General features: G+C 34.8%; 1 protein-coding gene across 2 annotated transcripts; it reads right to left on the bottom strand.

The window, feature by feature from the left end:
- Positions 1–532: 532 nt before the first annotated feature.
- Positions 533–26,409, bottom strand: LOC149789576 (uncharacterized). Of its 2 annotated transcripts, XR_016423955.1 has the most exons (9): positions 26,215–26,409; positions 20,643–20,694; positions 17,214–17,525; positions 10,796–11,131; positions 9,933–10,058; positions 9,386–9,404; positions 8,726–8,878; positions 3,580–3,642; positions 533–2,850 (listed from the first exon to the last, which is right to left on the bottom strand). XR_016423955.1 is itself a non-coding variant. In XM_089973324.1 (8 exons), the coding sequence occupies exons 1-8, from the start codon at positions 26,236–26,238 to the stop codon at positions 2,808–2,810; spliced, it is 1,065 nt and encodes a 354-aa protein (XP_089829450.1). In that variant the 5' UTR covers positions 26,239–26,409; the 3' UTR covers positions 533–2,807. The 2 variants fall into 2 exon arrangements, 1 of the variants encoding a protein (XP_089829450.1); XM_089973324.1 differs by lacking the exon at positions 3,580–3,642.
- Between the last annotated feature and the right edge of the window lie 462 nt (positions 26,410–26,871).

The following is a 26,871-nucleotide window of genomic DNA, read 5'->3' on the forward strand; positions in this document are numbered from 1 at the left end:
AAAGTGTTTCGACCTGCAAACTAGGCACGATCAGTAAGACAATGTGCATGACATAAAGGAACTTTTTTGATACAATAAACATCACTTGTCTCATTGAATTCCTGAAAGCAGTGAACATTTTCTGTAAACTATAATTTGTATGCTTTCACCTAGAGTAATTTTATGTAATATATACCGTTCCTTTTATTTAATGTATTTTCATCTGTCTTCATTAACATACATATATTTACATCCCCCGTTGATCCGGAAGCTTTATTTTTCACCGTTACTATATTATCCTTTTAATTTCAACTACTTGGTTTTGATATCACTGCTCGATATGAGATTTTTATAATTTTTTAAACGATTGTGCATAAAACATTTTGTATGGCGCTAAAAAGCCTAGCAGTGCTGATGCGCCGTTAAAATGCATCAATCAATCAATCAATCAACAATCAATATTACTACTAGCGATACTAATATGACTAATAATAATAATAATAATAATAATACAATAATAATAATCGTATTAATAATAATGTTGCTACTCGGAAGGAGGATCATATGATTATAAACAAAATTGTACAAGATTAATTATAGACGATGCTGAGCTCGATTGTATAACTGCTGATACAATAGTGAGAAATGCATTTAAAAGTCGAAGCAATGTTAACTTATCGAACGGAGTTATATTAGGTACCATTTTGAGTTACACCGATGTTGCCTAGCCAAAGTTTACTCATTTAGAATCTCCAATGCTTGCGTACGTTTCTTGGTTAGAGTCGCCACAGATTCACTATACATCACTACAAAATACAGGATGGCTAGGACAATTACATATAGGCGCTGGTACATCTTGTTGTGAATGAAAAACAACACGATAAAAAATAATTAGTTATTATGAATCTGCCGACCACAAAGTCAAGGATATTCATCACACAAAGAAATAAATTAAGAATTATTATCAGCACCATATGTATATGATCATGTCACCAGACATAATACTGAATGGACAGGGTAATTTATTTAAAACAACAGGTGTGATTGAATTAGTTCGAAATTTTGATATTGTTCTTTTTACATCCACACATATACACTACAGAAAAATTAATGCACGAGGAGTTAAATCATCCTTATCATAGCTTTTTCCGATGCAAGGGAGATACATAGTAACCGGAATGAAGGGGTTTGAAATACATTAGTAAGATTATTATCTGGCATGAAATATGTACAGTGTCGCTGGAGACATTACACATATTTCTTGATTTGTTATTGACAAAAATGTGCTCGAATAATGTGTGGCGATAATGGTCAACCTCCATCAATACATGAATGGATGAACACGTTTGTAGATTATTGTGAGGAGATAACTGATGATCATAAATTGATTGTTCCATAATTAAAAGCGCTTAAGAATTTAATCATACTACAACCATATAAAATTCAGTGTGAAATAATTAGTGAAGTAGTTTCCGAAACTCCTATGAATGATTTTTTTTACTTTTTGGAGAGCATATGATTTTAAAGTTGCAAGTAGAAAGATAGTTTGTGATACACATCAACCAAAATGTTTACGAAGAATGGTGCGAATGATTATACGTATACCATAATCTCGTTCTTTTCTAATTTCAAGTGTATTTGATATCTTCGTTCAGAGATATGAATTACTATAAAGAACAGAAGGATACATTATGCATTTATACTATAAAATGTTATAATAACTTTAAAAAAGCAACAAATACATAATTTTATACAGACCTTAAAAGTAGCATTAATGAGTAATATATACAAAATGATGTACAATACAAATAAAATAGGTTATTATCTTCGTCAATACACCTTGCATACTGGTCACTACCTTAAGCGATCACTTAAAGAAATCACATGGACAATAACACGTCCCTACCAGAACCAATAAATGAAGAGGTCATTATATATAACGAGAAAGACAAGCTTCCCAAAACACAAGGATGTGTTCCATCTCTGTCAGCGGAGTGGCAACAGCTTGATGTTAAATTTGTGTGCAAACGAGTTGCAACTACAACGAGTACATTACATTACACATATCATTAAACTCTTCTTGGTCTACATCATATTTTTGCAAGCCATTGATCCATCTTGTTTAAGATCGATCATTAACATGTATAGAGAGTGAACTGTAAGTATGTGCTATTTTGAGGATGTAAGAATTATTGCTCCCGTCAAGCGAAACCTAAACTGGTGAATGAGATGACTATTACTACTTTTTCGAATTGCTACTCATGACTTCGATGATTTTGAGCGTCTAGATTTGAAAGACAAATTTAAATCAGAATGCTTTCATTATGAGAAGAAATAATGAGACATGTCAAGCTTTTCTTAGATTGTAATGCCTTCAGATTATATTGCTGCTACGAGAGTGATTTGTGTCCTATGTCACAAAGAAAAAACTTGGCCCGTCGTCTCCGCTCGTTAGTACCTTAGAGCTATGTGCAGATGTCCGTCGTTGTGGTGTTATTGTTATCTGTATAAGTAGCGAATTCCCGACCTTTCCTTTTCTGTAGTAGGTAAAATCTACATGTTTTGAGTTAAAGACGCTTTAGTCCAAATAACACAGGAAACACAATATAAATTAACTTCGATGCAGTTGTGATGGCGTTTTAGTGGTAGATTTACACAGTTGTACCAGTGGTGTTATTTTTGCAAGGGTGTTAACCGACTATGAGCAGTATGGCGTATGGCAAGGTTGTCGAGAAGACTTGACAAAAAGTGCATGAATATAGTAATATTATGTCACGATTCAAATATCCTGTTGCAAGAAGAAGAAAAATCTGTAAAATTGTAATAGATTATACGATTTCATAGGCGTCCTCTTTGTGTTTTTGTCCAGATCTGAAATGAGAAAGAGAGCATGTAACTGTCATATAAAGAAACAAGCAGCAGAAACGATTCCTGAGTATTAGAGTGTTGCGCAATGGTGAAAAATGATACTATTGCGATAATGGCAATATGGTGTCAATGGAAACTTAAAATTAGCACGGTAATATAAGTATAGCGACAAAGGAAAATGAAATTTCAAGATTAACTTGTTGGTGTTAATGTTTGTTATTTTAGGTATTACATGTCTTGATGGGAACAAGCTGAAAGTTAATGATATGTAGCAGAAATATATTTCCATTTGCATATATATTTATTTGCAAAAACTACCACTCTGGGTACAAGGAGGCTGGTATTGTTAAATATACATTTATTGACCAACACTTACATCCACTTAGCAATACGCCATTTCAAATTACAAACGCCTCCACCTAATGGCCAATATGGCGGGGTTTTTTCATTGCAGTACCTACATGTGCTAGCCAATATACTGCTTGATTGATCATCATCCATACTTAATTGTGAACGAAAAGGTTCAGAGTGATAATAAGGATATAACATTTCACGCACATATACACAAAAACGTACATTCTTATATGGAGTCATATGATAGAAAATGGTATGAATATTTACGCGTACTCAGTGATATACATACATACATACATGCATACATACATACATACATACATACATACATACATACATACATACATCACACTCAGTGAAAGAAAAGAAAATGCTTACACATTAACAGATATACACATGAACGGTGAAACAATGCAAAAATGTGTGATTCAAGTCTTGGTTCTGAAATGCAAGAAAAATATGCAAACGGTTTACAATTTGTAATACTGTTTTCTTAGTTATCTTATATTTAATTCGCTCACTAAACGACTATCTAATGTCGCGTCAATAAACATTCTCAGATAGTGTGGTGCAAACTAGTCAATGTCATTTATTATAAATGTTTTGTAGCTCATGGTTTACTATGGTGAGTGAAATGCTAAATAAGGTAATGCGCTGTTAGTAAAAGAGGCTTGAGTTAGCTTGGCATCCTGTGAAAATCACCAAGAATTTGGCGTTAAGCTACGGTTTTGTTGCAATGTGAGGTAGTGACTTATATTTATTGATGTTTTACATGCCAACTGTGTACAAGGTAATCGACGCTTAGTTTCCTGCAAGCCTTTCTGCCTACCCCTGAATTTTTTTTACTGATGTCCATGTCTTCTGTCTGTGATGTCCTCACTTGGATTTAGAATGTTAAATGTTTTGATAAACTGTTTAGTTCATCTTTCTTGCTTACATTCATTCTTACTTTCGTTCTTTTCCTCCTTGAAGTATCTCTCTCTCTCTCTCTCTCTCTCTCTCTCTCTTTCTCTCTCAAAGGAGACAATATGGCTTGGACGTGCAACATGTAGGCAAATTTCGTAATATTTTTCTCCTTTTTTGTCAATTATAAGTTTATCACTTCATTGAAGAGAGAGTCCTTTCACTTTATATGAAATTTTCCTTTCTCATATCGATCCTGAAAACGGTAATTGTCTCTTCTAGATGTACAATATGCCCACGCTAATAAACTTACGTCTTCGATATAAGGGTGACAGCCTACGGGTTGCTCGATTTACATTGAACTATGAGCATCATAGTTAAATATGCGACATCATAAAGGTTCAAACAGCAAATATAATTTTAAGTGGACATTGGCTGTCACGTAATCCGAAATGAGAATATTGTCAATCTAGTCCAGTGGGATAAATTCCACGACGTCAAACATATTTCACCAAGGTCAAATCTTCATATGTGATTTCGACATGTTTCAAAGAGTTGTTATATCACTTCACTTAAATTCAACAAGTATTCGGCCTTTGGAAATATCGGATGTTGATCAGGTTTGCCCCATAAAACAATTCAGCATGATGTTTGCAAACAACATGTCCAAAATGTCCAAAGTTATTCTTTCTTTCGATTGATACTGTACTTTGAACATATATTTATCTTCATGAATGATAACCACCGGCACTTTGTTTCAATTTCAAAATTTGTTTGATGTTACTTGAAATATTCATGGAATTCATTCGTTGTTCTGTTGACATTGTTCAGTGGTAGGAAATGACACATTTTCTAAACGTTTTGCCATTGATATCCACGATGCAAAGCATGAAACAATTTTGCATTCACGGACATTGCTGCCAAAGTACTTTTGTGACCAAAAGGTTTGTATAATTAGACGTTTCAATATATGGACCACATACTTAAAACAATTTTCTGTTATAAGAATCAGACAAGTGACGGTACAAATGTGTTTGTGGAAGAGCATTTATTCCATAGTGAGCCCCGTCAAAGGAATGTTCGTGTCTCTTTGAAGATAACGGGTAAAGTATCCTTAAAATGAACACCTAAACTTGGTACATGATTCTGGGTTCTTACTAAATGAAAGCTGTCAGCAGAAACAGATCCAGGTTGTTTTTCTCCACAGCTGCTAGTATGTTGTAATCAGCTGTGTTGAGCTTCGCAGGAGATATTTACAAAAGGAAAGCTTTGGGTGAACATCGGCGTCGGTCATTCCAAACACATTATTAGATGTTATCAGTATTGAATTTTCTACAATATTTTGGAAGTTAATTCCACATGTGAATTATTTTCGCTTCAAACAAGAGATTTCAACCTGTCGTCAGCCATCGACAGTCTTGATCGTGGTCTTCAGCTTGGCACTGCAGTTTCAATTCTTAGTATATGGACTACTCTAAGTCAGAATTGAAGACAGATGATTTCTCTATCAGGACTTGACGATTGAAGTCTGAGATTCACTGTGTAACTGTGCAGTTTGTCCAAATTTTTTGGACAGCCTGAATGTGCAAACAGTCTTCAAGGGCTACTGAATGACTTGCTTCCTTGATTTATCTTGTCTTACAGAGGACGCAGCGGATAGTGTTAAATATGAATCTAGTATATCCTCTTCAAGGTCACGGTAAACGTCTTACAAGATTTTCACTCCTTTTTATATTGAAGAATATCATCGTCGTATGGCTTCTTGTTTCTTCTTGAAACGAAATGATGTTAACATGAAGCAGAGTTTACTATAATACGCTGTGTCCCTATATATAAAGTCCGCTTGACCTAGGAATACATATCCATATAAATATGTCAAGATGTAGGAGCAACAACAACTCGCACTTCTGATGATATATTTATAGAGTCACTCGAATATACATCTGGTGAAGTCCCAAACTAATCTTCTAGAGGCAAACGCCAAGATACCTGCTATGTTTCTGAAGGAAACATACCTGGAATCATGAAAATTCATCAAAAGAGGAACCTCAAACACTAAAGAAATCCCGTCCAGATACGAAAGTGAAGATACTAGTTATTAATGTCATGACATGCATATAAGTGTTTGCAGTGAACAGGAAAGAGAATAAAGGACCATTATTGCAAATAAGCAGAAGAAGAACTCATTATAGTGAAAAATTAAATTCAAGGTAGACAAAAGAAACAACATAATAACATCTGATCATAATGACTAAAATCATAATGACAGCGAAAAGACGACAACATTTACTATTTTATGTATATTTAAATGTCTTTGTGATTTGTATTCACAATAATATACGCCAAACGTAAGTTGATCCATGTCTTTGTGTGTTCTAATATGTTTAGGATATTCACACACACACACACATACACACATTTAAAAATGAAGAGGTTTGTTTTGTTTGAATTTTGGAAGTCATTCGAATAGCAAGTATGAAACAACTGGATGGTCCTCAATATGGGCGTGGGATTTAGAGTATAAAAAAATATACATTTAACAGTATCAGCTCTAAGTAGTTAGTTGGTAGAAGCTTGCGGCGAAGAAAAGCGTACAAATATGTTATGTGTTAACCATTCAGTTTTGGTCAACAATACCCAAAGTACTTTTCTGGCCACACAGACCTCTCAGAAACAGAGATATACTGCTCAACAACAGTCAAATCTCTGTGCTTTATTTGTGTGTGTCCTTTGCTTATTTATATTCTTGCAGAGTAATTTATTTGTATTCCTTTCTACACCCTTTGGTCTTTATGCGTGACAAAACTACTATTGCGATGTTGTGTATATTGTGTTTTTGCACTTATCTTTCCTGTATTTACACTCCACGGTGGATAGTATATAACTAGACTTATGTGGATAGTGTGTAAGCACTCCCAACCATTTTAGAGATCATTATATGTTACTATATAGTGTGCAAGCATTCTGCTCTTCTATTCTCCTTAATTTCGACGTGTTTATAGTATGTATGTATGTATGTTTGTGTTTACCGTGTTTCAGCTCTTTTTCGTTTTTGTTTACTTAAGAAGTGCCAGTGTTTGTCACTCAAAACGAGGCATTGATTAGTATGTGTGGATTCTAGTCAATCTAGTTGCACAATGGTTAGTAAGTGCATGCAGTGGTAAAGGAAACGGCGTATTGTTAAGTTGGTATGAATGATGGTCCATCAAATGGCCTGTTGACTAGGCAATTGGTGATTGTTTTTCACTTTTCCTTTTACCATGAAACCATGCACTTAGCTTAAACAAACTCGGTTAAAATAGTGTGTAATTGTACGAAAACGTCTTCCTTAATACTGTCAGAAACAACGAGAGAAAATGACTCCATTCTGATTTGACAAAATCTCTCAGAGCAGCATAAGCTAATGATATGTTTTCAATACGCAACGATACTAATGAATGCTAACTAGCGGCGTGGGTCATAATAGGTTGAAGGACACCACATATGTTCATATTATCAGTAATTTAACATATACTGCAATTTGGCACATACTGTGTTCTGATTTGATCATCACTGGTAAATTAAACAGTTTTGAATGCAAATTATGAAATACTATTTACGTTTACAGAGGATGTTTCCGTCTTTTATCCATAATAATACAAAAAATGTTTCCACTTCACAAATGAAAGAGATCCTAATAAATCCAAACTTGCGTGGATTAAGTTTCCATTAAAGCTGTTTACTTTCATCGGTAAAAAGAAGTTTCAAATTCAGGATAGTGACGTTTACCAAAATAAATCATGAAAGTATATACATGTTGTCACACAGATCGTTGTTTTTTATGAAAGAAATGAAACGAAAGTTTTTTATCGTTAACACAAGCGTGGACCGATACTAATGAGACTGTTAGAGCTAGGATAAAATCATAGCAGAGCAGTTTGATCTGACATACGTTTGAGCGTATCATTGCTGAACTAAATGTTATAATGACTATGAGTTTATTGCTAGAATTTGCTTATTTATTTATTTTTTATATATTTTTTTTGGGGGGGGGTATGTCTGCATTCCAGGTACATACTTTAGCTTGCAATCTAATTCGATGACACATGTTGTAGCCAAATTTCGATTGTCAATCCGATTTCCAACCAGCTCTCTTCCATCTAGAATTTCTCCACTAAATTTAACTACGATTATGCGCGTTAAAGGAATTAAACTTGTTAATTAGACAATTTCAATGATACGTTCATAAACATGTCGTATTAGTTCAGTCATTTACAATTTGAACGACTCTTGTAGAAAGCTGTTTTGAACAAGTTTAAACTTGTTTGATAATTTTTTATGGATTGTTATGTTACCTCCTCATTGTTGACATCAACGTGTTGTGCAGATGTAGTGTATGATTTTTCTTCATCTTCATGGAGAGAAAAAGAGAAAGATAGAGTGAGAGAGCTAATATGAAGAAGAGGAGGAACAAGCGTAATAAACATAAATTAGGTTTTAATATAGATATACAACATCAATCAGCCAATATCCATTTTGCAGAAGGTAAAATTTCGTTCCGATGTAGTGAGATATTTTTGCAAACGCTATATTTCAATGTCTCATTATACAATATAATATGAATCCTTAAAAACAAACCTACCCTACTGAATATAAAACGTCATACTGATTTCGGCGATGTTCAATGGCATTACGGTCCAGGGACTCATACTGTCTAACTTCGCCCTCAGTGGCCTGGTTTGTATACGTCATGATAGAGTTGACATACATACTTTCGCTAGGTACGTCACCAGTCCTATTCAGTAAGTGATATATATTTATCTAACTTTCTGTACACTGTAAAACTCTATAACCTTCATGGTTTTTTTTTCTTCAATTTACTTGATGTATTTTACTGCATGTGTTTATTATATATCCTTTTGAAATTATTCGTTTCACAGCTATTTTCGTGAAACTATTGAAATTTATTAATCAGCGATATTTATTGCACCAGAATATACAAGCCGAGGCAGACTAATATAATGTCAGGAACATCCTAATTAATCTTTAAACCGAAAATCTTTCGACTCTGTTGCTTAAGCTAAAGTTGAAACGTGATGGTGTACAGCATTGTTAGTAGAGTAGCCTGCACCACGGAGGAATTCAATGTCAGAAAAGTGCTCAAGTTCAATAAATTAAGTTAGATCAGATGTATGCTATTCATTATTGTGCCTCATCATATACTGACATGGATGATTTAAGAACAAAGTTTTTTATTTTTCTGACATGTTTATAGTTGGAAGGGAAAGAAATGTAGGCCTACCTCTCTATTCCTCTGTGTTCTGAAACATAGGGTGCAGTTGAAAGACAATGCAATACAATAAGCAAAGAGAAATGTTGTAAAAGTTGTAATTATTTTTAACAGGAACTGTCTTAAACTAGTTTCTCATTTGATACCGTCAAGTATATCAGTCATGAAATTATAATTTTACGTGTGCCTCTGCATTTGCACGTGTTATGAAATTCATCGTAATATCGGACAGGCTTCCAATTTATATGAACTTCGATCGAATAAGTAACTTATGTGGATCCTTTCCAGATTGTATAGATTGTACGAGCATACAGTTATGAAACTAAATCAGAAAATAATTATCTGGTTAGAAATATACTGAGAAAATGATTATAAAATGTATGTTACACTCTTCTGATCTATATTTGTATGGCATATTGTCTGCATTTCCAAATTTTTACTAGCTATCTAAGAAGATACATATGTGTCGTAAACGCTCATTTGTATTGAACAAAATAATATCTTCAAACAATACACATTCTAAATCTTATATAGCGCGCCTTAAACGTTTGATACATACCTTTGATGCAAAGTGAGCCTCTTTTCGTGACGAATAGCACAGAGAACACAGCAATAATTGTCCCAGTTATAAAAGAACCAAGACAAGCTCCAACTAATATTCCTGTTATCGAATCGATCTGGTGATCTGTAAATAATTATTTGAAGAATCGCCATTAATGTTTCACAATCAAGTGTTTTGTAGCCTACATAAATAAATAGTTCCCTCCGATAATCAATATTTAATGCTATTTGTTATCCATGTCGTTCGTTGCTATAATGTGTATGTGTTTTCTTTGCTTGTGTGTGTGTCCTCGTGGTCATTGTAGTGGAAACAACGTTATGTATACTTTCCGAGCCTCTTCAATCCAAGTAGACAAGTGCAATACAATGATATCTGTGATTTTAAATAATGTTCAAGCATAACGCATAAAGAATAGACACAAGGACTGGCGGTTTATGTGCACCACATTTCGTGTAGCTTTACAATTTTCATGCAAATGTTGTTTTTATTTGCTGGATAGGTGTTGAGAGAGAATTATCCGTTGTTATTCATAGCAAAGATAATTGAGGCATCCAGTAGATTAGAGTTACGAAGCTTTAGGTCAAATTTCAATGTATAGGTTATTTTGTGGTGGTATTTATAGGTCTGGTTTATAATCTTATCCTTTATTTTAGATTGTACAACAATTGCTAACAAAGGCGTGCATTATTTCTTCCCTTTTGCGGTAAGATTCTTTCTTGGTTGTTACACATTGTATCATGGTTTTTTAATCTGTATAGCTTGGCAGGTACATTCTTTAGACTTTTCAACCACTTTTGGATGATTTGCAATGTATCTACTGCATTGTATTTCAAAATTGTGTGCAATTACAATACGGTTACCCGGATTATCGAAGTCTGCTATGACACGATATATCGGGATAATAACAGGTTGACTTTCATTTGATTGTAAACCGTCTTCTGTAGATGCGCAGGTTCTAGAAATATTGCCATTCACCCCTTGTGCACAAGAATCTGGAAATATCATCAGCACCGGTCCACTCATTCTAAAGCATGGTTTCACTTCAGTCAAATTGTATCCATTTAATCTCCAAATAAATGAAAGCTGTTTTCTTGCCAACATGGGCTGGCTCTTAGATTCAGAAGCAAAATGCAGTTCGTAAATACCGACTTTTGATTCTGCCTCGTGTAATGAAATTACCGGCTGTTCGGGATAGTCTGCAACAAAAATAACCATATGATTTATAGTTCATTCGGTAAGAGAGAGGCAGCAATATAATATTTGAGTCTTGGATAATAATATTCGCACTGGATATATATATATATATATATATATATATATATATATATATATATATATATATATATATATATATATATATATATATATATATATATATATATATATGTGTGTGTGTGTGTGTGTGTGTGTGTGTGTGTGTGTGATTCAAGGGTTAGAGTATCAATTGATTTCATTCAGGTAGTGATGACGAAAGGATACCTTCAATAATCCATAGGTTCAGATGAAGATATAGCGAAAATGAAACCTCTGCCAAAGAAGAAACAATCTGATCGAACAGTTCATTGATGTACATAGTATGCGATTTCATCGGTAATTCTTCGTTTTCAGTTTGGAATATTTGAAGACATTCATACACTTTTAATGAAATGTTTTTAAACACGCTCATTCTACAAACAAGTTCCCCTATTTAACAATAAAGACCACGCAGTCACAAATCTCTTATTTCAAACGTCTATGATTTTCTTACTTCAAATTGGTGTTCTTTTTTGTATGCACTTCTAAATGGTTAATCGGTATTTTATTCAACGCTGCGAAGTAAAATCCCAAACAACCAATACACATAATATTACTATCTCTCATAACTTAACACTGTTAGATGAGAATATCGCATATCAGTGCATTAGGGCCAGTTAAGAGACTAATCATTGCCGCTATAAAATCACGCTTGTAAGGGTCAGAATGACGACTGTACTTCAGCATTTGATAAATAACTTGTTTATAATATATATTCCCAACACCAACTTCCCATACAAAGTATTACTAAAATATATCGATCGTAGAAGGTGAGACGTAAATACAAATACCAGATACCATACATTTGTTACAGTATATACAAATACGTACAGTCATAAGAAACATGCAAGCCAGTCCGAAGCTTTCATTACTGTAGCATCATGCGAATATATCGAAATAGTTTGGTCGCTCTCTTAGTCTGAGCGACATCTTTGTTTTACAATCAATAAATATTGTAATTCGTGAACAGGATGGTCAAGAATGCCCATTTTCAGAATTGGAGACCCTTTAATATGATTGCCTAACAGCAAATAATAACTTGAAACCGTTTCTAATAGCATTTGCTAAAGAGACTGAATTTTTTACTTAAACAATAGCAAAAGTTATCAATCCAAATCAGCACAGATTTAGAGAGAAATTTAAAATGTAAAATGACAATTAATTAATTAATTAAATAATAATAATAATAATAATAATAATGCATAATATAGTTACTATTCTGCATAGTTTTGCTGCAACTAACACTTTTTTCTCGCATGGCATTTTTAAAATTAATTTGCACCTCGCAGCAAATCGAAAAGGAGTGTTTTCAAAAATGCGCAAAGTGCTAATGAAACAGAAAAGACTAAAAACACTTAAGAGAACAGAAAATAACTTAGTACGCTTATAACCTGGTATGAAATCTGGATATAACCATTCATGGCTTAATGAAAATAGAAACATGAAAAGTATTTACCTGTAGGATGTAAACCTATTCTTATCTATTTTCCCTGTGCATTAACACTATTCCTCATGGTTAGTTAATCAATACGTCAATTGTAGTTTGGTACTTACAAAGAAGACGTCATTAAAAACAAGACTTTGTTGGACTGAATAAGCTGCATGTCAAAGACAACAACGATATTTGGACTCAACTTCATATAAAGAACGTATTCTCTTTTATGAGTTCTCGTGAGATATTAAAAATTTAAGATTACCGATGGACCTGAGGTCTAAACATCGAATATTATCTACAATTTCAAAAAAGCAATGTAATACTCAACCCGCTATTTTGAGAATGGAAGCAAGAGCTTCCTTTTACGTCTATCAGTTGTTAAATAGTAGATTCCTGCATCTGAAACAGACACATCCAGAAGTGTGAAATTCAGATAAGGAAAGGTAATATTGTCATAAATAACCATTCTTCTTCTCCATTCATTGTCTAATATATCCAGTAGTCCAGAATGACTAAGTACTAAACGTACGATTGCATCGATAGTTGTTAAATTTGTCGAATATTTGCCCATATATGCTAAGGGCAATGTAATATTACATTCCTTATGCACTATGCAGATGAATGTTCCTCCACCGGATTCCTGTGCACGTGCGTACCCTGTGAATTGAACACATAGGGTTATATTTAGAATATAAATAAACAATTGATTATGAACCACAAGCAAAGAGGTGTCTAGAGTGGTAAATTATAGTCATAGATTAGACATATATATATATATATATATATATATATATATATATATATATATATATATATATATATATATAAAATCCTTTAAATGTAATTACTAATTTAATGCTGACGTCGGCAACCTTTGCTGCTCAGTATTTACATTAATACTATGTAATAGCGGTACTTAACATAATATAAAGATGATTCCTTTGTTATGATATTGTCCAGTGTTTGTCAGTGGATGCATCGTTGTTTCAGCCATGATTTTGTATATTAAACTAGGTCCGTTTCCCCTTTTAGTTATCGCTCCGGTGGCCTAGTGTTTAAAGTGGTAGGTCGTGTGTTCGAACCCGGAGAGAGGCATACTAAATGCTTACAAACATGGTACTAACAGCTGCATCGCAAGACGCTTACATTTAAGAGGTTCGTATTAGGACTGGTCGGCCTGGTGTCAGAATAATGTGACGGGTGGTACATGATGCTACACGTCTGAGACATGTTGCTCCAGTGCTAGACATAATTATAAACTGCCACATTTCAGACATCGTAGCCATATGACTGAAACTTTGTTAAAACTATATTAAAAATCCGAAACACACACACACACACATTCACACATTCCACTTTATTGTATATTTATGGAAATTGTTTATAAAGTAGCAAGTACATCATCCACCGATTAATTTATGATGCAGCCTATAATCCACGACGTCCCGTATCCGCCGTGGACTCACTAACTACTAGGCCACATGAGATCTTTATTATTTTACTACAACATGTTGACGAAAAGGACAAAAGAGAACAAGTTACGGTGACGATAATGTTTGCTTCATAAAGTCAATAAGTAAATTCAATTTTAGGAACATGCAAGGATGAACAAACTTTTACCAAACATATATTAATCAATGGCAAGGAAAATGAACGATATGATTAACTCGGATTTCTATACAGCTTTATATTCAGCTCTAACATAAACTTTTTGTACGCTTTAGAACTGGATATTAAATATTAAGATAGCTTCCCCAACTAAAACGGGTATACAAGAAGCTCTACATTTATTTTTCCATATTTCTGACCCAATATCCTAGATGAATGAATCAGAAAATTAAAAACAATCCTAAAAACAAAACTTAGAGAGTGATTTATTGTAAAGTTAGATCAGTATAATTTTGCAATAGCAATAGTATGAACAGTTTACTAAAACTGAACTTTAATTGAAGATCTTTTGTAAATAAACTCGACATTTTTCTCTATATGAATTGGATTTAACTATCAGAGTTACAAACTGACCCTACGATGAGGAAAAAGGAGGTCAGTAAACCAGCATTTCGCAGAGAACAAAGTTTCGAAATATATTAACACAGGTGCGAAAGACAACGGCAATGAACGCTTATTCGAAATTAAACACACTAAAAGTATGGGATTGAAGTTTAACAGGAGTGAATATGTAAACAATACATATGTGCGAATTAAACTATCCGATACAGCTCAGATAATATTTGTTTCATTGTGTTCTGAACAAAATTGCTGGCATAAACGCCGAAGAAAAAGGAGGTAGTGTTTATTTTATTCTCTGGAACTTGTCTTAAATACGAAAACTAATTATTTAGATAGCCAATAAAATGTTCTTTACATACCTTGATTTATTTTTTAGAACATATTAGATAAATATAGAAGACATTATTTTCAAAATTGATATTTAATTTGTTCTATCCATAATGTGAGTTGCATTTTTGGGTGAAAGAGAAAACGGTATGAAGAGAAAATAATGTTTTATGGCGTATCCTAAATATTTAGAAGGGCAGTCAGATTCAAACACATGCTAAAGGACGTGCGACAAGCTATATGATGACCAGTATATTTAATCTGATGATGAGCAAGGTCATGTTTAAGTTTTTCGACTTCATCAATCGTTTTACGACTATATGTCTTAATATATGTACAAAAGAGCAAGCACTTTATTTATGTACAATACACAAGCGAAATGTTGAGAGACACAATATTGTGAAGTATATCCCAAATAATCCTAAATTACGTGTCCAAAACCACAGAATATTCTGAGTGAATTTTAATAGTCTTCCATGTCCTGATATAAATATATAGGATGCAATTCAGAATAGTTTTATCCAAGTGTACGCGTCCAAAGGTAAACGAGCACATTAGTTATGCCAATGAATATTTGAAAATAAAAATTCCTCTCAAATTGTATCTGATCACAATAGGAAATCTCCGATCACAAATGAATTCTAGAGACTGATCCAAGATATAAATGAATTATTTGTTTATCTGATCCATTTCTATATACATTTTCATTTGACCAACGATGCAAATGAATATAATGTAAAAACAAATTAAGTCTAAATGTAAGCAAGACTGGAATGGAACTCATATGGAATGGAAATATTTTGTTTACCAGAGCAATGTACTATCGTGTACAAAGGTTAGTTACGTAATTAATCTAGAAAAAGGTTAAGCACCCAATATTAATAAAATATCCATACCAATCTTGAGCGAGAATGTGCCACTATAAGCTTTATAATTTGATTACACTTTCTTTCTCATCCAATGTTCCAAAAAAGACATTATCTATTGTTATGGCCAGTTTTGTCTCCATGTTAACCACTTTAACTATCCATATTACAACTCTGAAAACTATTACGTTCCTAACAACGTACCTTTTCGCCCTTAATTGTATATTGAGCATTGTTAAAAGTTAGTGCTTAACATATCAATGTAAGACACCAATAATGTATACTACAGACCAGGGTTCAAGAGATACGTTTGAAAAGAGTACGAATGTCTCTGCATATCAATGTCCAAGATAGAACAAATGAGCATTGTAAAGTATGGTTCAGTGATATAAATGTATTATTTTCAAATAATGAGGGTGGCATAAACTTTCGTGTATACGGATATGTCATTTCACGTTGCAAAAGTGTCTGTTTTAATCTGATTAAAATGGCTGACTTGTCCAAGATAGGTCTTATTCGAACTTTGTAACGAGTGTGAATGTCTGTGTGTGTGTGTGTGTGTGTGTGTGTGTGTGTGTGTGTGAGTGTCTGTGTGTGTGTCTGTGTGTGTGTGTGTGTGAGTGTACGTGTGTGTGTGTGTGTGATCATGATTTTAACGTAACTTTAAACACATTTCAGTCATATCGCTACGATGTCTGCAGTGTGTCAGTTTATAGTGATGTTTAGCACTGGGGCATCATGCCGCAGACATGTAACATGATGTCCCACCCAATCACAGTATCCTGATACCAGGCCGACCAGTCCTAGCACAAACCTCTTAATGCTGACCGCCTAACGAGGCAGCTGTTAGTACTATTTTTGTAAGTCCTTGGTATGACTTGGCCGGTGTTCGAACCCACGACATCCCGCTTCCGAGGTGGACGCTTTAACCACTAGGCCACCGGAACTGTCGAACTTTGTGATGACAGAATTTACATATATGAAGTAACATTCATCATATATTATTAGACCTGAAAAAGGTCTAGCACCACTATATGGATGTCCCGTCTCCTCAAAGAGTTCTTCACGACACAGTAAATGACGAACATACCTGATCGCAATTAATAATTACCTTTTATAGTTCGATCGAAAATGAACATCATAGTTTAGAGTTTTGAACACAACGCAATGCATAATTGGACCAGAAAAGAAATTGAGAATTACTAGTATCAGTCTAATTTAAATACATTTATTTGGAATATCTCCGTTGCGCACATTCACGCAACATCAAGAACAACATTTTGGTAATGATGTATAGTATAATACAGGCATTGCTTTAAATGAAATGTGTTAAGGATATTTACTTACTTGCAAAATACGGGAAAGTAACCGTATCGAAAGAATATCCATCACTGCAATTCCAGGTTCCTAAGTCCGATGAATTGTAATATGTCAGATTTACACTAAGTAGTGTGTCATCTTCTGTCTCTGTACATCTAATGTTTAGTCTAGTGTCATTAGAGTTTATAATACAGCCATCTGACAAGGTAACCTTTTCCAGCCCACCATGGTATATCTTAATTAAACTTTCCTTCTCTCGGCCTTTTACACTACAGACCATACCAAGCGCATTATAAGTTGCAACTTTATTAAAGTCCAAAGTCACTTTCGACGCAAGCGCTGAAATCAAGAGAGATTTAGGGTATTACAAATTATTCATATATATATATCTTATAATTTACTACTGTTTCTAGTTGCCATCATCACATACAGCAACACATAAACTGAGAATGAAACAATTTAAGTTTACATTGATAAGCAAATCTACTTAAGTGAGTACACTAGATAATGTGTTTTACCATATTTTAATCAGCAAATTTCATATCAATATCGGAGAGTGATGCGAATTTTAGACCTGTCACTAACATAACAGAATGCTGATAACAATTAGACAGAAATAAAGATAGCGTATGAGACATATTATAAGCAGATGATGCAATCATAATCAAATATATTCGTAGCTGGATTGTTTGATTCCTTTTTTTTTGTCTTTTTCTTCTAATAGCTGAGAATACGAAAGTTGTTGTTTCATAGTTGGCTTCGTTTGGGGGATGTGAGACGGGTAGCGCTCTGCGTTAAACTAGCCTCTATCGCCTACATGGTCAATATCGTCTTTAAAAGTTCTACGTTTGAGAATAGCATTATATATCCTTCGACATTTGGGGGGATTAATTACGTAACTAACCTTTGTACACGATTTAAACTGCGCTATAATTTGTGCAAATTTGCAAATATATCTCAAGCAACTGGTGGGTCTTGTAACACGCATTATCACCAGTTATTTTGAGTAGATCTTAATAAAGACTGATAACATGTGTAGTGTCTTGTGAAAATATAATTATCCATTCAATTAGTGTAACAGACAACGTCTTTCGCGAGATTAAAGTTAGTCTAGTCTATTCATTTTGGCTTTCCAATAAGAATCGCTTTTGAACTTCATACACTGTTTATGAAAGACATGCTCCATAAAAGAACCAACATTGTACCTGGTCATGATGTGTTGACTAAACTCATCAGACTGCCCGACTTCTTATAAACCGAACTGATTATCTTGTGTTGAAAGTTTTCAGTCATTGCTATCCCTGCTCTCGATGTATGAACGGAAAGATGTAGTTCGATGAACGGTGCTTTGCCAAGGAATAGTGCGTACATAATGTTAATGAATTATGCCTGTACCAAATGTGTTCGGCTATCATTATCGTGTATATCGTTACTAGAAGGTGGCCTATTTGTGTATTTAACTTTTAAAAATAATGAGTTCGGTTCACCCAATGTTGCACGAGTAAAGTACTTGCAGTGAGACAGATTACCTTGAGATTTCTGTCCGTCTATTTCAATATACCCAAGATATTTGTGGACTCAATCCAATCAGAATTATCAACATAATATGAGTCAGGAAGCCGTCCAAGTTAGGATAACGATTCACGTGCTACGACACTAAGGTCTTAAATTAAGTAATAGATAAAAGCTAAAACCTGTAGGTTGCGTACAATTTAACTAGTACTTTATCTGTTTAAGAACCTACAGTATTTTGAGCTAAACCTAAATGTATAGTGTTCCGAATGAATTCCATTGATCTTCTAAATAATGTCCAATCTCGAATGCGCTTATGTGCCTTTACTCTTAAATGTTGTTCATATGTTAACACTCTTGATGTATCACAATGATTTAATCCAGAATGTCCCTAAATGAGTTCACAATAATGCCAAAATGTTGAGCGCGACCTAAAGTCAGTGATCACGTAATAACTACAATACATAATTCAATAAATCCCTTAAATAATAGCTGTACAAAACTAAAAGACCGATTCTGCTTCAATTGTTAAGATGGGAATAAATAATGCTCACTACCTTGTAAAATAACTAAGATACAATAAGAGAATCAGGATGAAGGATATTGCCCCAAAACTATCACTTCTGGAACCTTGCACGGTCCAAGGGGCAAGTAGACATGTTAACCCAAATCATCCTCAAATGCACGGCAGGAGCTTGTGTTTGCTTACTAACACTAATCCCAGATTGGCCCATTAATATTTAGCCAATTGACAGTTTCAACATCATTTTGTCTATGTCCTCCAGGCCAGCACATAAGGCTAAACGTATAGACTAATGTTAAGTTCCCTTGTTCTTAGAATATCATTCAAGTGGGCATCGTAGTGATAAGTTAGTATTTTCTCCAATTCGGTCCGATTGCCTCCAGAGAAACCACCTTTACTGCTTACGTAATATACATAAGACATTTCAATGTCTTGCTTATAATGACAGTGACGTACATTTTCTATAAATTTCACATTTTATCTAGGCAAGAAAGGACTTTTCTTTCTGCACATCATGTTACCGTGCTTCATACACCATTGTTAAGAGCACTTAGTATGAAAAGCGTAACCTACTGTACTGACTTCTACCAAATCAATACTTGTACTTGCAATGTTAGACCAGACATACAACTTATGTCTGCTATAATAGCAAATGCTTAATTTAATTGTTAGCAAATATGGGTGCTTTTTTTCGGTCCCTTTCATTTCTTTCTCATTGTCACAGCAACTAAAACGAATGCATATAACTTTACATTCACTGGAAGTCGAGGGCAATATAGGTTCCTTTTCGGTTCGAAAGGGAAAATTACTTTATCTCCTCAATAATAAAGATAACATAAACATCATAATTAGCAGGTTTTCCATTGGATATATCGGTAAAATTAGTTGCGGTAGGCGTCAACAGTCCCTAAATAGATTATTTCGTCGTCAAAAATAACGCCAACTGCAGTACATAAATGATATCCTTCGTAACATCGGTAGTGTAATTTTCCATTGAGGAAATAAAAACTTATCAGACATAGAGCTTCCCGACGCAACAAAATATATTTTCATCCACTGCATAATGTTTGTTCGTGTACATTTGTGTGTAATTTGCTAGCGACCCTGCAAATCGGTGTTTACAACTTGCTAAACATTTTGTAATGGATTTCCTACTTAAAATTATGTCATGCATATTCAAATATCTTACAAATATTGAAGTGTTTGATTACGTCGGGTAAAGTTTCATTTCAAATAACTTTTTTAAAGTAATCTACAAAACCGTTGATGCGTTGCATTCAGATGTTAAAATTTAACAGTAACATTCATCTAAAATGCTGTTGACGCTATATTAAATATTCTTCTTTAATTAAGTATTCCGAAAAGGACGAAATAGTTATAAGAACTAAAAGCGCTATTAAGTAATTGTGTATCAAACGTACCTGGACAAAAGAGAAAGATCAGACAATATAGCAGCTTCCGACTCCTTATGACCTAAAAATAAAGAGAGTGTGACTGAGGACAGTTCGTTTATGCGTCAGAAAATGCTTTAGTGTACATGACATTTATTTACAAAACGGAACATTAAATGACTGTGTTTCGCATATGGAGCACGTTGTACCAGTCACTTGTGCAGACCGACTTCGCAGAGACGTTTCACCGGGGCATCGTCAATTGTCTCCAGATACAGAGAAAATGCCGGCACAGATTCATCTGGCTGAAATCAAGGCATACATAAGCTAATACAGAACGTTACAAACATACACTTAACTTGGAAGAGAGATAAATAATATCACGTATACCACTGTCCCTGATTCAAGACTGTGTTTTATTGTGAATGTGTATTAGTGAGTGTTTGTGTGTATGTGTGTGTCCTTCGTGTTTGTATGTATGTATATATGTATGTATGTATGTATGTATGTATGTATGTATGTATGTATATATGTATGCATGTATGTATGTATGTATGTATGTATGTATGCGTGTATCCCTCAATCCTCCGTGAGGAGCAATATTAGCAACAGACAAGTCTTTCGAGTAATTATAAGTGTCACCAAGTTGTGCAACAATTCCAAAGATGCATACAGTTTCATGGAAAGAAACGTGGTCGCAATTGTTCTCAAGCCGTCGAATTGGATTACCGGCTATAAGAACTACAAACGTTTTGATTCACCAGAATCAAAGAAAACGCACCAATATGTGGGTTATATCGTTTATGATTGCAAGTATCCTCAAGTGACCCAGATACAAATTCCTACCTATAATGAAGTTTTGTTTCATCACTGTAAGAATTGAAGGGTAATTCGTGTGGACAAGAAAAGATAATACGTTGATCGCATTCTCTTTCTGATTTCGCTATTCCAACGACACCTGGAAAAAGGAGTTGAATCATGATGTCAGCTAACATCAATATGTTTCAGTCGCTGCTCACTCTGAAGATATGACCGGTAACTTCTTCTGAAGTATTTCTTAGAACATATAACAAGCCACCATGACGAGAGCCAAGGTGATTTGTATATAAGTGGGATTTACAGTTGAAGGATTTAGCGATATATATGGCTATGCATTTGAGTAAAATGACCAAACCGTTTTAAATGATGGAAACGGCTAAAGGATACTTTCCACACATCGTCAATACCGAATACGATTAATATACCATGCTCTCTCGTTAGCATGAAATTCTTTACCGCGACCCCGAGTGTATGTAAACAAAACAGAATAAGCTTCGTTCGCTTACGTCCAAGTATAGCCGTCACATCTTTCTGATTTCCAAGAAGAGATGCTGAAGTTGTAACATCCGATGTATACAGTAAATGAGTTTGTTTTGAAATATTTCAAAAGCGGACAAACTTTAAGAATTGCGAATTGGATGACAGATTCTGACCCTTCTGTGGGAGACTCGAATATAAAAGCATTACATTCAAATTCCCATTGGTTCAGTCCCATCATTTTACCACATGAATTGAGGATATCTGTTTTCACGCAAGACAAGACAAGTCAAATATGAAGATATGACCATGAATCAAATATACTCAGAAATATGTAGCCCACGCCGTCATACTTGGAAAGGCGAAGCTGATACTTTTGCTAAAAAGGAGTTTCTGTCACATTTCGAGTTTACTGTAATGAAGGATACATTATTAGCCGACTTTTACAGTTCTCTCTAGAAAGAGGGCGTATATATGTATACATATAGTTGTAGGCTTATTGATTTCATGAGCAAACTCTTCCGTAAAGGTTGAGTCAAGCCTAGTGAAATAATGGATATGTTTTAAACAAGATTTAAGCAAACCTTTTAGGATGTGTCTGATCCATGAATTTTATTCGCTGAAAACCTTTGAGATTTTGTTAATATATCTTCTCGCATTTAATGTTAAGATCAGCCTATAACAAATAAAGAAGGCTATACGTTTTATATAGATCAACTTGTCTCGCATTCGAAGACAAGTAGATCAATGAATTCAACGATTTTGTCCTGCTAAGTGAGACGAAGGTACTGAAAGAGCAGGCAGAATCTCGATCATCCAACTGCCAATATAATTAGAGACACCCAATCAGTTCTCCATCCGCAAATGAAGACAATGTAGATGACCGGAAAGACCCGGCGCTGTGGCTAAATCGACGGTCTTCCTTCTGGTTGTAGCGTGCTATTAGACCATAAGAAGCTAAGAAGCCTATGCCTACTTGCAGGAAACTCGTAATGGCAGAGACTGCTTAAAGTAACATAAATTAATTAGCTGGTACGACAAAACAACAATCTTTATGTTGTTAACAATACAATTAAAACAGATGATGTGATTGATACAGATTGATAGTATCGAATGTTATAAATGTTGCTTACGTAACACATTTGAGGAATATTTCCATCGAGCCATCACAAAGCTTTTGAACACTGAAAGCATGTGTGGAGAGAAATTACCTTACAACAGATACATATAAGTTGAGATAGCCATTAGTATTCCTTTTACTATTGAAGAACAAACTCGTGTGAAGTCAACTGTGCTGAACATAAACCATAATATTTAGGTTCCAGGGATGCATGGATAGACTTGCCTCATGCTTGCTCTGACCATATGCAAGTGAGACTATGGATTCCGACTTCTACAAATAATTTAACTGTACACACAGCATTATTGCACGTTTAGGTCTATATCTTGTGATGAGTGCCGAGTCACGTGATACTAGTGTTGAAAGCAACAGCAGCTGATATCGGGGACTTTTATTGATAAGGGGTGCCATATCATGAATTGCAATGTGCGTTTTGCTTTGCCTCAAAACTATTCTTTGCAATGAAGAATTTTTTTAAGGTAACCTGACCATTGTTTGAATTGATACCAGTCAGTCAGTAACCTGTTGATCAGAGCAAAATCAAACCGAACCTATCTCATCGAACCTGAGACAATATCAAGAGAAATCTTTCACAGGCAATTGTCTCTTTCTTCGACTGTTTTTTGGTATATTGACATTGCGCAACCATTGTATCAGTACACATATGCCAGTGAACATGACTTGGATGTAATTCAATACCAGATCTAAGAACATGCTAGAAGAGTTATAACTATTGCATGCAGAAGATAACCAAGAGTTAGTGCAACTGCATATAAAACTGATTGGACTTCTTGGTATTATAGTAGGCAATTACCGAGAAGTGTAAAGAATATCATTATGGAGCGGCAGTCTCCCACATATCCACCCAGAAAATGTTCATAAATACTAGTCCGAACAAACTGCACTAATATAAGTAGAGATCGATGCATCTAAGGTTTGTTTTGATGATTTAGAGATATCGTAGCCCATCCTCAATGGTAAAATCGCATGCGCCTACATGAAGCTGGGAAGCGTTATAAACTGCAAAAACAAAAACGTTCGTTGGCACATATTGTAAACCCTTTTACAGAGACGTAACAACGTATTTAAGCAGCTCGCACGAGTATGTGCCCTGTGTTGCATGTCCTCTTCGTCCCCGCTTGAAAAGACAAAAGAGACCGAACCATGCAAACTGTTGCAGGGAGAAATTAGAAGTTTAAGCATTTCATATACATGCAAAGACGATTATTTAGAGATACTAAACTGACAGGTGTGCCAGTAAACACGTCAAATGCTCAAAGAACTCTTACGCTGTACAATATAATTTCGTAACTTTTAATGCGCTCCATGACTGAGTAGGCAGATATGAAGCGGTCAAAATGCATCCTGTAGATCTAGATCGGGACTGCGCGTCCTAGATTGAATGAATCTGCACATCGAGTTTATCAATGACTTTGATCTTGCCCGCTGATTACACCTTTGGCAGCTTTACCTAGAATGGTCTTCTTCGACTGGCGCCTGTGCAATGCCAAAATTGACTTTATGGATGTTAGTACCTTGTTCGCCTTTTTGAGGTGGAAGGTTTTGAAGAAAATAATCCTCTGGCCAATGTTGGCAATGCTGATATTGTCGCGTTGTTTATTTGTGGGGTGGCTGTTTGGTCTTTAATAGCCACTGCTCGCCCTGCAACTATTTTTATTTAAATTCTCTCTCGCTAGCGACTAGTACACTCAAATAAAGTTCTACATCTTGATAAAGATGAGTAAAGGGTATAAGAAATGGTTGACCATGTGAAAATCAGACCACAGCAAAACGATTTATTTGGTAAATATTTTGTTGACAACTCATCCTGGCAACATTGACTAGCCTAAACATGCACATGCCTATCCAGTTAACCATGTTGCTGATAACCTTTACCGTCTTATATGCCCTACTCCAGCCAGTTTAGCCCACATCAATACGCTGATCTTAATTGTGAACCTGGGCGTGAATTTAACACTGAAACAACATCCGAAATGGTCAATACTTATCTAAGACTCTCCGTAAAAAACGTGAGAGTCGTGAAAAGATCAACGCATCCTAAAATACATCGTAGATGAGGATATGTGCAATATATCGCGGCTATTACAACTGATGTTTGGTTGACGCCTACCAACAGATAGTGCATATTGTTCACAATGAATATGCCTAGTCAAAAACAATCCCTACTGAGGCTTCACAGACATCCACATTTAAAAGAGTGCTGTATGGGGAGTCATAAATGAATCATCCGAGATGAGACAAGGCTGTCCGATTGTCACCGGGACAAAACAAACAGCCATTGACCAGTTTATGCTTCAGGATAACTTCAGCTACTTAACTATTGTTCCTCTTTCTCTGTTCATTCTGAAGCTCTCGCGTAAAATATAGCCGGTGAGAATTAACCTACACTGGTGACAAAGAGAGGAAGCCACAGCTAGCGGATACGCTCATTCAGCATGTTTAAAGATATTTAAAAAGTATTTGTTCATTTCCATTGCGGTCTGTGGTATACACGAAAGTGAAATCACCTTGAGAACATTTTCAGTATAGACATGAAACAGAGCCTGCATACCGTTCACCTAACCACCCACTTCAAGTACCTTGATTTATGGGCTACCTACTTTGCAAAATTTTTCTACCCAAGACATCACAGCTGTAACTGTAACAATGCCGGACATCCCCGTTTAGGTTTGGCGGTCATTTTTGTTACTATTGATATTTTAGGTGACAAAGTCTCCATGTATATGTAATTTCTGAGTAGATACACATAACTTATTTTGTCTACATGATTGGATCTTGTCGGCCATGGGAATGAACCCCACACTGAAGGTATATGAACATAATGAGCGGGGAGCATAGTATTGATGTAAACCTCGCCTTCAATATACTCCCCAAAAAATGAATTTAATGTTAAAATCTGAATGACCATCAATCTCTATTGTTTAGCTCGAATTTGTACAAGAAAATAGAGAAGATATTTGTGTCAGTACATACTAATCATAATTTGAAAATAAAAGGGCAATATCTTTGCAACTAGAAAAATAATTATGACAAATATAGATAGATAGATAGATAGATAGATACATAGATAGATACATAGATAGATTGCAACAGGAAAAAGGATCATATCTAGGATATTCTTGTATCAAAAGGTTGCATATCAAATACAACAAACGCAGTACGTACCATGAGGGCAGTAGTCAGTTGCATCTTCAACTTTTATCTATGATACAATTCACTTAAACTTTGAATTAATCTCCTGTTTTGCGTTCTCCTGTATAAAAGGAAAACAAGTCGAAGTAAACCAACGTTATCACTATGTTAGTCTGGTGTTAACAAGTATGTTATCCCATATTTACGTTTTATATAACTCAGTCAACAGCAATGATGTTTGTAAAGGATGAATGATTATGAGTCATTTCATTCGTAAAGGGGCCAATAATTATGTTAAGCTAGAAAACTGGTATACTGATGAGATATTACTAACTAAGAGTACGAACTATTTTGGGATGCACCCATTGTCTAACATAGGGATTTAGATTTTCAATTACAAATTTATTGACCATCAATATATGTAACCGATTTTGCCATTATGACAGTTACTTTTAGTTTGATATCCTTATTTAATTTCTCATTTACACAAGTACTTATGTACTCTTGGCTCGAGGCAATGTTATTTAGTGCAAACCAGAGGGCCACCCTGTTTAGTTTCACGAAGCTTACAACAAAAAATAAATTAAGAGCATATTACGTTTAAGGTATCGTTAGTAGTTAAGTGGGGCTCTAGAGCCTCAATGGGAACTAGCATTACAGAGACCCCTGGGCAAATATAGCCTCAATGGA

This window comes from Sinohyriopsis cumingii, chromosome 10 (genome assembly GCF_028554795.1).
Source record: "Sinohyriopsis cumingii isolate HCF-2022 chromosome 10, ASM2855479v2, whole genome shotgun sequence".
Taxonomy (NCBI): Eukaryota; Metazoa; Mollusca; class Bivalvia; order Unionida; family Unionidae; genus Sinohyriopsis; species Sinohyriopsis cumingii.

Excerpts from the sequence above, each read along its gene's own strand:
- LOC149789576 (XM_089973324.1), bottom strand. The coding sequence starts at position 26,238 with ATGCAACTGACTACTGCCCTCATG. Across the intron at positions 10,059-10,795 it reads AGCAGACTTCGATAATCCGG|ATCACCAGATCGATTCGATA; the intron begins GTAACCGTATTG and ends AATTATTTACAG. Across the intron at positions 2,851-8,725 it reads GACGTTTTATATTCAGTAGG|ATCTGGACAAAAACACAAAG; the intron begins GTAGGTTTGTTT and ends TTCTCATTTCAG.